General features: G+C 41.6%; 1 protein-coding gene across 1 annotated transcript in view; it reads left to right on the forward strand.

Annotated features, from left to right (window-relative positions):
- The window catches only part of tmem132a (transmembrane protein 132A), a 40,402-nt gene extending 27,681 nt beyond the window's left edge, over positions 1-12,721 (forward strand). The window contains 7 exon segments of the mRNA XM_039811449.1: positions 41-193; positions 820-1,015; positions 1,277-1,420; positions 4,652-4,854; positions 6,394-6,613; positions 6,698-6,889; positions 11,601-12,721. Of these exon segments, the coding sequence (XP_039667383.1) occupies positions 41-193; positions 820-1,015; positions 1,277-1,420; positions 4,652-4,854; positions 6,394-6,613; positions 6,698-6,889; positions 11,601-12,509 (2,017 nt within the window). The 3' untranslated portion in view covers positions 12,510-12,721.
- Positions 12,722-13,533: the final 812 nt, after the last annotated feature.

Raw genomic sequence — 13,533 nt, forward strand, 5'->3', positions numbered from 1 at the left:
CCTGTAGTTTGACCCTGACGGTCTGTGTGTGTGTGTCCAGGCTGAAGGTGAAGAAGGGCTTGGTGTTGATGGTGGCCCAGAGGACTATGACCTCTGACCTGTGGGCAGTGAGCCTGGAGAGAAGCCAAGGCTCCAAACATGACGTGGTGTCCATCCTCTGCCACAAACAAAGCACACGCAAGCACACGCACAGGTAGGTCAGGAACCTATTCCACCTCAGTTCAGTGTGTCAATGAGCCATTACAGTAAAAAATTCATACAAGCAAATGGACCGAGTTTCTTTAGCTAATCTCATGATACAGATGAAAATATAGTAGCCAGCAGTGTTGTAGTCAAGACCACAAGACCAAGTCATCACCAAGACCAGAGTGAATCGAGACCAAGACAAGACAAAGACTTTGAGGGGTTGAGACCAAGTCAAGATCAAGACCACTGCAGGGCGAGACCAAGTCAAGACCAGACCAGACCACACCAGACCAAACAACTAACACATGTAAATCTAGAAATGAGTCAAATTATTTGAAGTTTTACATCCAATCACAGTAACAATGTTAACACATAAATCAGACGATACACAGGCAATTTAGTGATATCCCTGCAGTCGTGGTCTTAACCGGTCTTGAAATAAAATCCAGAATCCTCTTCATCCGAGACCGAGACAAGACCGAGTAAAAATGTGGTTGATTCCGAGACGAGACCCAGACCTTCAAAAAGTTGTCTTGAGAACGGTTCTGAGTACTACAACACTGGTAGCCAGCACATTTTACCATTCAGACAGCCAAAGGTTTAAACAAAGACCGTTTCTGTGTGGCCCTGCAGTCCCACTCTCCTTCAGCAGGTGGCGTGTCTGTCGGTGAACGGCCGGAAGCGGAGCTTCGGTGTTGCCATGACGGTGTCTGCTAACTGGTTTGTGGAGTACTCCGGGCATTTCAACCCCCTATCATCACACGGGGCAGCAGTGAGCAGCTTCTCATTCGCTGATCGACACATCGTTAGCATCATTCCCATCACAGAGGTACTTCATCCATTCATCCATTCATCCATCCATCCATTCATTCATTCATCCATTCATCCATTTATTTAGATTTACAGAACAACAATTTGACAGTTCACTATGAGGACACATTATGCTTATATTCACCCCCATGCACACACACACACACACACACACACACACACACACACACACAAGCACACACACACACACACAATAGTTGAGATCTGTAAAGATCCATCCAATCTGATCTGTTTAAAGATATTGTTTTTCTCTCCTCAGAGTAACACGATCATCAACACAGCCATACTGACCAACCAGCGCGTGTCACTTCCTGTCATTGTGCTGGCCATAGACCGGGATGGAAAGGTGTCAGATGTCACCTCTGCAGTCACATGTCACTCTACCAACGAGGACACAATCAAGGTGCAACACAGTTAGGTCAAACAACCAGTCAGAGTAGGGGAGGAGCTAATCATATTTGTGTTATGTTACATAGGTCATGATGATGAAATCTGTTTTTATTTGTGAATAATTATTAATAATTATTATTAATTATAATCACAGAGGCACATAGTAACTAAACCAACAATCCAAAACATCTACTTATAAAGATCATATCCTCACAAACTCAGTGGAGTTATATCAATGCCAGTAGGTTGTAGTGATCATAACTTAGTGACAATGGTGAGGAAGATAAGAGTTCCTAAAGTCAGACCCAAGATCTTTGTTTAGAGATCATACAAATGCTTTCTTACAGACTGTTTCAGCGAGGATGGAAGAAACATGCTGGGAAAATGTTTTACTGAAGATGATCCAGATGAAGCACTCAAAGCCTGTAATAAGTTATCTGTCAAAGTCATTGATAAACATGCACCTGTGAAAAATAGAACTGTGACAAATGTTCCATCCCCCTGGATTGATGATGAATTGACGATTGTATGATACCGAGAGATCAAGTGAAGGAAATGGCAAATTAGTCAAATGAGTCAATTGGCAAACTTACCGCAAGACAAGAAGTATGTAACTAAGTTGACTAAAAGGAAGAAGATTTATTATGTGAAAATTTGATAAATAACAAAGTATCACAATAAAAAGCCGTGGAATACTTTCATTGATATTATAGGCAAAGAAATCCAAATCAACTCAATCATTTAAATTTCATGACTAAACCCTTTGATATTGCTAATTACTTTAATAATAATTTTATTGGTAAAGTAAATAAACTGAGGAATTAGATGGACCAAACAATATATGACCTGAGATCACAGTATGGGAGATCAAATTAAAACATTACATTGAGGTATTTGGATGTAAAGACATACCACCTGGTGTGTATAACTTGGATGGGAAACTATTTAAAATAGTAGCAGACTTGATTCACCATGTGTTTAACATGCATTTATTACATTGATTTGCAATTTGTGCTCAATTCAAGTCAAGGTTTCAAATGTAAACATCAGAGAAACAGACGTTTTGAAGATGAGCGCAAGCTAGCAGGACCATCTCTGCAGCCATCTCATGACTATAGGTGCATCTCAGGTCTCTTATCAGTTATCTACTCGCTCCTCGCTTGAACCGGAAGTCATTTTGGTCCTCCTTCGTGAAGGCCTTCTCAAAGCTCTTATTCCTGCCCTGGGGATGGAGGATGGAGGAGGGATGTCTGAGATGCTATGAGCGAGGATGAGCAGCCTTCCTGGAAGCCGTGCAGCTGCATGAATCGCTAACTCCGCCCAAACAGCTGACGAATTCATGTGACGCTTCAGAGGAAAGGACAACTCATCCCTCTAAAAGCACATTTCCTCCTTTCCTCTCTCCTCCCATGATTTCCTCTGTCTCTCCTATGCTTCCTCGGTGGGACGGAAGGAAGGGAAGCTACGGGTCGCTGATCAGGATCAGGAAACCAACTCAGCAGTCTCCGGCTGACTCTGCTCGCCTGGCCTCTTAAACATCAGAGGAACCACAGAGGACAAGGTGGAGATGGCTGTCAGCTACCACCTATGGCTACAATCTCTACGTCCATCTCTACATCAGAGGGGCAGCGAGGCAAGCATGGAGGAAACCAACACCACCTCCCACTTCTTCTGCTGGCCAGTGTGCAGGTGTTGGACTCTGAGCTGGGGGATTTAACTGTCCCCATGCCTGTGGCGGTATTCAGCATTAAATCTGATGGCCAGATCTGCTTTATGATGAACCATGCACAAGTTAAAGGAGCTGATGGGATTACATTGTGTTTGTGTCCATCTGATGAACATAAGTTTAATATTCATTCTCTGTTAGCTAGTTTCTGGTCTCTTCCTCTTCCTGAGGTAAATATCTGGTTTGTTAGCTGCTAAATGAAAACTGGAAATATCTGCCTTCTGCTGGAAACAAGGTGGATGAGAGCCATGAGACTGAGCCAAAACAGTCAAGTCGTTGTTCATGAAACCAAACAATGAGCTGAGAGAGGCTTTTAAAAACTCTGTGTCGCTGAGGGCATCGGCACAGTTGGTGATAACTCTCTGTGGGTTCGTCACTGTAACCTTTCACGTTACACATAGTCATTTAACCAATGGATGACTTCTACATGTTGATTACTGCAGCTTTAAATAAGCGATACTGTATAGTTTAACCGGAGCTGTATAGTAACGAAGTAGAACTACTTCACTACTCTACTTAAGTACTAAAAGGCTGTACCTGTACTCTACTGGAGTATTATTTTTTTTCTCCTACTTCCACTTTTACTTGAGTACATATTTTCGATGAGTTTAATACTTTTACTCCAATAAATTTTTTATGTGCTGCATTGTTACTCATTACTGTTTTGAATTCCTCACGCTACAGAGACTGTGTAGGTTACAGTGTGTGAAGTTACGGCTACGTTATTTACGTAAGAAATCCCTGAGATCGCGTCATGTTTCTTGTCATTATGGTTGCCCGTTCAGAAGTCAGAGACAATGTAAGTTTGTATTCTTTCTATTTAGCCGTTGTTGCAGCAGATTAAGCTATTCCTGGTTGTTTCAGTCTGCAGTGAGTACTGAATGTTAACCGTTTGACCCTGTGATGTGAAGCTGCTAGTTTATCTGTATGTTGCTAGCTTGCTAACTTTCCTGTACATCACATGTTAATAGCTAGTTTATGATACGTTTTGGGGGGCTTTAATCGTTACTGTGCTGGAGAGGATGTTCATTTTACTTGCACAGCGTGATAATTGTACATTTTATTTCAGTATTTGTTAATTTGTTAATACAATTTGTTATTTTTAATATAATATATTTAATATTTGTTAATTCCTTTGGCTACAGTGTCCTTTAGGCTATACATTTGAAATAATATAAACAATATGATTTTGACTGCTTTCTTTAATAACTAAATAGCACAATACTTTCAGTACTTGAGTAGTACATTTTAAAATAAACTACTTGCAATACTTAATAAAAAATTGTTGAATACTTTATTACTTCTACTTAAGTGTGGTGCTTAAAGAACACTTCTACTTCTACTCAAGTCACTTTTTTGATAGAACACTTGTACTTTTACTCAAGTAATGGGTCTCTAGTACTTTATACACGTCCGAGTTTAACATTTGATTAGAACACAACAAAATTACATCCTTAAATCGCCAGTGTAATGGTGCCTTCTCCACTTGTATTCTGTCTGTCTCAATGGTAACCACAGGTGTCCAGCGATTGCTCCACCGTCTTTGTGGACGGCAGCGAGTCAGGGTTGGGTAACACCTGTGCCGTGGTGGAGTTTCTACTGGGCGCGCTCAGTGGCTCTGTGTGTTTGGAGGTGTGGGCTCCTTCAGTGCCCCTGCAAGTGTCTTTGGCAGACCCCGTTCTCAACGCCATCGATGGCTGGAACCATTTCACTGAGAAAGGGTAGGAGACTTACTCTTCACTGGGCTTTATTTAGCCTCTTTATAGGCTTTTGTCTGTGTGTTTCTCTACATGAAAAGCCCCACTGCAGAGTATTCAATGGACAGGCTGTGAAAACCTAGCAGTCAATGTCAAGCACTCTTTGGCCAAGAAAGAGAAAAATATCCAGTATAATATACAGTACAATTACTTGTTTTTGTAACTTTTCACCAAAGAGGGTCTAAATGTAAGGCAATCAAAATTGATATAAAAGAAGAACCATGATGCTGAGCACACTACAGTAAGATTACTACATTTGTGATGTTTTCCACATTCTCTTTGTGGTCCTGTGGTGGTGTTCTGAAAGAATCATCTTCTTATTACAACAATGATTTTTCATTTAGAGACCATAGTATGTAAATATAGACTATAGATATCCACACGTAGTCTACATATAGTAATGTACAGACGTACTCGTATTAGACCAAGTAAGATTTGTTTAGTGTCATTATTGATCAGAAAGGGCTGTGGAAGGTGCCCTGTGGAGTTCTCTTATTATAACATTCAGCATTACTTAATGTGTGTCTCTTTGAGGACAAACATGTGTTGAATGCATTCTCTTCCTCATAAAACATTTGTAAAGCCAATTTTTAAGAAAGTATTTTTACTTATTTACTTAATATTACGTATTTATGTTTACATTGTTTACTAGCTAGCATTCTTCTTCCTGTCTTTGTTGGCACAAGGCTGCATGTCTTGGTGCATTACTGTCACCTGTACATGAGTGGAATTGTGTGAAACAACAGATTCTCACTCCCATCTCGTAAAATACGAATGCTTGGTGAGGTGCCTTTGCCATTGTTATTGACGCCAGAAGTCTCCTTTAGTGTCATATCTAAACACGCTTTATCTAAACGCACTTTGTCAGGACTATTGGCGTCACTATTGGCGTCACTTTTGACGCAGTTAGGTTAAGGAAAAGGTTGTGACACGCGGGAAGAATGGCACGGTTGGGTTTAGAAAAAGAAGAACGGATGGTTGGGTTTAGAAAAAGAAGAAAGCGACGGTTGGGTTTAGGAAACATGACACACGGGACACAATCCCCGGTATCCTGGATTTTCGGGCTTTCATACTACTTGCTACTGTAGTCGCTCTTAGTGCTACGTCATCTTCAAACCCCGTGTAGCTGCTGCTCTCCATGGTGCATTCTACAAACACGCTTTTTGCGTCGCTTCAGACGCTGACGGGCGTATTTTATGAGTTCGGAGTGAGAATGGGTAGCGTGAAACCATTGACAGGAAAGTGTATTGTGTCATGTTTATGTGTATTTCTTGCATGCACAAGAGACACAGTGGGGACTGCTACTAGAGATCAGAAACTCCACAAGATACCTTTAAGGCCTGTTAAGACCGAGAGCTTTAATTCCAATCAGAGATGGAGGTTACTCTGCATAACTTGTGATATATTTTCAGAATGACTGGTGACAGCAGCCTGATCCTATGCATGTGTGTATCAGAGATATGCTGAGGCCTGTAGTTCCTCATGTATGTCCTGTCTCCTCAGGTGTGTGCCAGTGTACCAACGCACCTCAGTCCAGGTTCTGACTCAGTTCACAGCTCAGGACTCTCACAGCAGAACCACACACCTGCTGGGCTCGTCTGACTGGTTCGTGGATGTGACAGAGCTGGTTGGCAACTGGCTGCGAGTAGAAGACCCTCGGGTGGCTTCCCTTGGCCCCCAAAACAACCTGATTGGTTTACGCCCAGGAAAGACGTCCCTTCATGTGTGTGATAGTCGTACATGGATTCAATTGGACTTCACTTCCTGAGCATCATCATCATCATCATCATGTGTCTCTGTCTCTCAGGTCATCTCTGAGCAGTGGGATGGCGTGCTGGGCAGATGTGACATCACTGTGACCTCTGACCCCGTTACCCCAGGGGACCTGTCGGTGCAGGTGGTCAGCAGCCTTGGCATGTTCGTCAAGGCTAGCCCCTCCCACCCTTCCATCGTCACAACAACAGTGACAGCCTACAACATCCTATACAACCAGCACCAGGTGAGAGAGGAACACACTTTAAAGTCTCAAATAAAGCAGGGAATTAAATAAAAGCATTGTGGTTTTAAGGGGGATGGGGGGGTCAGATGCCTTCAATATAATGGCTGACATGGTAAATGAAGCATAACGCACTGTACATTTCTTCAGGATGAATCCTTATACCTCTGGTGTTACCTCACCTTTCACCTGACAGTTAACCAAAGTTTATCATCTAGTGGATTATCTCAGCATCAATGTGATAAATGTGAACTGCATTTGGTGCAGGCATTAATAGAACTGGTGGAACTGTTTTGACTTTTGGGATCTATTAACCTTTCTTCTAGTACAGGGGTCTTCAACGTTTTTTAGGCCAAGGACCCTTTAGCTGAAAGAGAGACAGAGTAGGGACCCCCTACTACTTGTTGCATGTTAATCTGGGCCAGATGGATTAAAATGAATGGATATTAATATATTATTTATACATCATGTTTTAATGTTAAACATACAGTGCCTTGCGAAAGTATTCGGCCCCCTTGAACGTTTCGACCTTTTGCCACATTTCAGGCCTCAAACATAAAGATATAAAACTGTAATTTTTTGTGAAGAATCAACAACAAGTGGGTCCCAATTATGAAGTGGAACGAAATTCATTGGCTATTTCAAACTTTTTTAACAAATAAAAAACTGAAAAAGTGGGCGTGCAAAATTATTCAGCCCCTTTACTTTCAGTGCAGCAAACTCTCTCCAGAAGTTCAGTGAGGATCTCTGAATGATCCAATGTTGACCTAAATGACTAATGATGATAAATAGAATCCAGCTGTGTGTAATCAAGTCTCCGTATAAATGCACCTGCTCTGTGATAGTCTCAGAGGTCCGTGTAAAGCGCAGAGAGCATCATGAAGAACAAGGAACACACCAGGCAGGTCCGAGATACTGTTGTGGAGAAGTTTAAAGCCGGATTTGGATACAAAAAGATTTCCCAAGCTTTAAACATCCCAAGGAGCACTTGTACGCGATAATATTGAAATGGAAGGAGTATCAGACCACTACAAATCTCACGAACCGGCCGTCCCTCTAAACTTTCAGCTCATAAAAGGGAAGACTGATCAGAGATGCAGCCAAGAGGCCCATGATCACTCTGGATGAACTGCAGAGATCTACAGCTGAGGTGGGAGACTCTGTCCATAGGACAACAATCAGTCGTGGTACTGCACAAATCTGGCCTTTATGGAAGAGTGGCAAGAAGAAAGCCATTTCTTAAAGATATCCATAAAAGTGTCGTTTAAAGTTTGCCAAAAGCCACCTGGGAGACACACCAAACATGTGGAAGAAGGTGCTGTGGTCAGATGAAACCAAAATCAAACTTTTTGGCAACAATGCAAAACGTTATGTTTGGCGTAAAAGCAACACAGCTCATCACCCTGAACACACCATCCCCACTGTCAAACATGGTGGTGGCAGCATCATGGTTTGGGCCTGCTTTTCTTCAGCAGGGACAGGGAAGATGGTTAAAATTGATGGGAAGATGGATGGAGCCAAATACAGGACCATTCTGGAAGAAAACCTGATGGAGTCTGCAAAAGACCTGAGACTGGGACGGAGATTTGTCTTCCAACAAGACAATGATCCAAAACATAAAGCAAAATCTACAATGGAATGGTTCACAAATAAACATATCCAGGTGTTAGAATGGCCAAGTCAAAGGCCAGACCTGAATCCAATCGAGAATCTGTGGAAAGAACTGAAAACTGCTGTTCACAAACTCTCTCCATCCAACCTCACTGAGCTCGAGCTGTTTTGCAAGGAGGAATGGGCAAAAATGTCAGTCTCTCGATGTGCAAAACTGATAGAGACATACCCCAAGCGACTTACAGCTGTAATCGCAGCAAAAGGTGGCGCTACAAAGTATTAACTTAAGGGGGCTGAATAATTTTGCACGCCCAATATTTCAGTTTTTTATTTGTTTAAAAGGTTTGAAATATCCAATAAATTTCGTTCCACTTCATGATTGTGTCTCACTTGTTGTTGATTCTTCACAAAAAATTACAGTTTTATATCTTTATGTTTGAGGCCTGAAATGTGGCAAAAGGTCAAAAAGTTCAAGGGGGCCGAATACTTTCGCAAGGCACTGTATATGTGGAAGGCACAGTGAATCCTTATTCCTAACTGTATGGCTACTAGGGCTGGGCATCGTTCAAATTCTTCGATCCAGTGCCAATTTCGATACCTCAGTTTGAATGCCGGTTCCTTAATGATACTTTTTTTGATACCATATGTTTTAAAATCCATTTCAACATCAACAAAAATACATTAAACACAAAACTTTTATTTTCCACCTTAATTGTGAATCAAAACATTGTTATCATTTTATCAACATTTAAAAATTCTGGTAACACTGCTCACTCAGAGTAACATTAATAAAACTGGTTGTGCTTTTGGATAGGGGTGCGGCAGTCAGATACTCAGGATTGGTATCAATCCAAACTTTAAAAATTAACAAAAAAACAGAAACCTTTTTGCAACAACATGAACATATTATAAATAATAAATAAATAAACAAATTACATTGTGTACAGGCTAATATTGAACTAACTAAAATGCAAAGGAATGCAAAGACTTTTTAGTACTGCATAATGACACAAACCTTTAACAATAAACTTGGTGACTGCCCTGTTGTCAACCTTGCACTAATGGAGAACTAACTTAAGTGCAAAGGAATGGAATTTAATTTCCTTGTTGCTGAAAGGTGCTGTAGAAGTAAAGTTGCCTTTCCTTACAACCTCAGCCTGTCAGTCAGTCATCAGGGCACAGAAACTACTGTTGTGCCTGCTTGTCTCAGAGGAAGTATAAAACAACAGCACCGCAACCGCTTCCGGCTTGCTATTAATATCATGCTGTCTGCGTGAAGTTTTGAAAAACTGTAACCACACTTGAATCCACTTTATCGGCATTGCCGTGACTCATTGTGACTTCAACAAAACTGCAGAGCCAATGTAGTTTACTCCGTCCGCACCTCTGCAGTGAGCGTGTGTGTCGGTTGGAGCTCCGCTCTGTGTCAATATGCAGAGAGAACAGATAAGCTTGCGCTTACGTGCTCAGACGCTTTTGGAACCGAAATTTGGCACCAAAAGATAAAAAAAATTTCGATACTCGTAGGATCCGGGTATTTTTTTTCAGTGCTATAAAAGTATTAACGTTCGGTGCCCAGCCATAATGGCTACCATAGTGACCTTTACCTATAGTAAGCTTATCTTCAATTATTTAATTATTTTTACAAAAAGGCCAATTTATATTTGCTAGAATATGCTGGATTCATATTATTGTATATTTTCAGACATTACAATTTTTGAAAAAAGATATAAACATAATTTGGCACTAACTCTGAGGACCCCCTAGGGGTCATGGAGATCTCTTCTCTAGCAGCCTCCCCCGGTCAAAATGCTGTTAGTTCAGTCACTGGAGAGTACTAAAGTCATGCACTTGATTGGTATCATCTGTTTCATTCATGCTTCACCATCACCGCCATTCCCCAGCTGACATTCAGTCATATCCATGTAGCTGATCATTCTTACTGCCATCAGAAATCTGACAAGCATGCTCCCTGCACACATCTAACCAGGTGTGCCAAGCTCTCAAGCTCTCAGTCAAATTGGCTTTTTTCATTCTTCACACAACTGCTTCTGTGTGCAACACCATGAGAGAGAGAGAGAGACAGATAGAGAGAGCGGAGAGAGAGAGAGAGAGAGAGAGAGACAGAGAGAAAGTCAGTTTTGCAAGTCACAAGTAAGTCTCAAGTCTTTGCACTGAAGTCCCCAGTCAAGACTTACAAGTCCCAAGTCAAAAACTTTATATTTCGAGTCCATAACCAGTCATAATACAATCTTCAAATGTAGACAACAGACTAATAATACATTTAATTTGCACAAATTAAAAATAAATCATGAAGATCCTGCTACAGAACGTAATAACACTGACACAGCACTTTCATAATGTTTTATTTCTAAATGAAACAAAAAGATAAAAGTAAAAGAAAAAAAAACACAATGATAAATAGATAAACAGCTCCTAGAGTTCTGGAGTAAAGTTACTCATTTCACAGAAAATGTATTTATTTGTAAAACACATTTTAAATAACATACTGATTTTTTATACAACTACTATGTTTTAAAGCTTACTGATGCCCTTAAGCTTGTGTCCATAATCTCAACATTTCCTGCAAAGAGTTTTGCATGAAACTACAAGGAAAGGGAAGGGTCGTGCATTTATAGTCAGTGGAAGGCTTTTACTGTGAAACATCTGTGCAGGAAGTGTTGAGTTTCATGGACTGTAGCTTAACACTGAACAACAAATGGTAAAGTAGAATCAAGGAAAGTATGTCTTTACTATTTTCTATTTCTGAGTGTTGAATTTGACATGACATGTTGTGCAGTTGTTAGTTTTGTGGGAATGGACATACTATATTACTTTTCAAGACGTGAAAATGTTGGGTTTGTCTCCCCGGGACAGATCAGAAAACATGGAGGTTTCTACTAAAATATGATCAAATATGCTCATAAAATCTAGAAAAATATTAATAAAGGCCTGGCTCTCTCTGAAGTTGAGGTACATTAAGGTCAAGAGTTTGCATTTGGCTACATTTTTATTTTATTTTTTTAACAATGTGAAACAGTTGAGAAGACAAACCTGTGAGATGTAATAATCTTTGCACCCATATGGTGTTGTGTCTCTGCAGGAGGCGTCCATCAGCGTCTGGCTGCAGTTCAGTGACGACACCGCGTCCCTCCTCACCTCCTTCAGTGACCTTCCCTTCTTCCTGCGTCTCTCCTCATTGGCTGAGACTGTGGTTGTGGTGATGCCTGGCCCCAGCCAGCGCATCGTTGCCCAGGGCGATGGAGGCGGGCCTTTACTGCGTGCAGAACTTCTGGTTTCAACCTGCCCTGACCAGCCAATCACCTCCAACTCCATCAGTGAAGGCGACAGGGATTGGATGAACTCGGGAGGAAGAGGTGTGACCAGGAGACTGGCGAGGGGATCTGGTTGGATAAGAGTCAATGTAGACCTAGGCTTCCTGCAGCCAGAAGGGGATGACTTTGAGCTGGACATCTCCGACACGCTGGTGGAGTCAGACAGCCAAGTCTATACATCCAACTTTGACGAGGACGGAAGAGAGAATGTAAGCAGTGACACTATGATCTGGAAGGAGGTGGCCAATGGAGGGATGGTTCGCTGGAACAATCTGGAAAGAGCTGTGCTGATACCGAGCCAGGAGGAGGGTGCGGTGTACTTCTCCCCGAGCCAGGAGGAAGAAGGAGAGAGGGGGGAGTTGGACGGGCAGGGAGCTGTGGAGCTGGAGCTGGGTTTGGCTGCCGTCCTCTCTCTCCTCTGTCTTTCGGCTGTCCTCTTCCTGGCTAACTGTCTGCCCTGTGCCCTGCGAGACAGACAGAGGAAAACCATGGAGGAGCACAGGGAAGGACAACTAGAGGCAGGCGCAAAGGAAGAAGAGGAAGAGGAGAGGAATGAGAAAGAGGTAGAGGACAGGGAAGCAGATAAGAGGAAAAAGACAGAAGGTGAAGACAAGATAAAGCAGCAGCATGAGCCGGACAATAAAGAGGATGTTAAAGAAGTAGAGATTATTTGCTGATACAGCCTATGCACAGGGCAGGTGTACTCAAAGGGAAGTATTACTGTAACAGCATGCTATCACCCTGTTTAGTACCATATTACACTACCAGACTAGTTTATATCGAAGACGTTCCACACTGTTCAGGTGCCGCCTGAAATTCCGCCGGATGTCCTTTTTGGCCGGATGTCCGTTACCTTCTTCTTTCTTTGTGTTGCCATTCTAAACTCCAGTGGATTTATGAGGACTAAGGTTAACTGCTCCTCAGATCTCTGCAGGCTAAATCCAGACAGCTAGCTAGACTATCTGTCCAATCAGACTTTTTGGTTGCACAACTTAAAGCAACACTAAAGAACTTTTCCCGCTTCGGTCCCTCTACAGGTTGGAAGCGGAATTGTTCCTACAGATTAGCTACCCGATCCAAGTGCATCTCGCTGCAGCCTGCAGGAAGGCATCAAAGTCAGCCATTATTCTTTGCTTACGTCACTCCCCATACGCTCGAACGGACCAAGACTAGTAGCATTTTTTACTATGAAGGAAATTATTTGGATAAATGGATACATTTTTATTTTGAATCTTTTAATTTTATTTGGAAAATTGTATATCCATAAATGTAAATGGTCTGAAAGAAAACCTATTCAGCAATTTAAAAATGACATGAAATTATATTTTGAAACTTTAAAAGGACTGACAAATAAGAAAGCCATCCGGACTCTGAACATTTACAATGCCTTACAACCTCTTTTAAATTTCATGCGCCCCTTTTTCGTGTATGTATGTATGCATTTAATGTTTTCAATGTGTTTATTATGTATTATGTACTTGAATAATAAGGTTTTTTGAAGACAAAAAAAAAAGACGGCCTAGTCGCGAAGCTGATATAGCCTCTTGTTTCACATTAGATGATAGAAACTGACGATGTAGGCTAAACACATGAACATGAAGTTTTCATTTTCACAATCATGCGAGATGCTCCTCGGATATTCGGCTTCACTCAGAGATCTGCACAGTAACGCACCTAATGTAAGTATTTCAAAAGGTGAAA

Source organism: Perca fluviatilis, chromosome 1, assembly GCF_010015445.1.
Source record: "Perca fluviatilis chromosome 1, GENO_Pfluv_1.0, whole genome shotgun sequence".
NCBI lineage: Eukaryota > Metazoa > Chordata > Actinopteri > Perciformes > Percidae > Perca > Perca fluviatilis.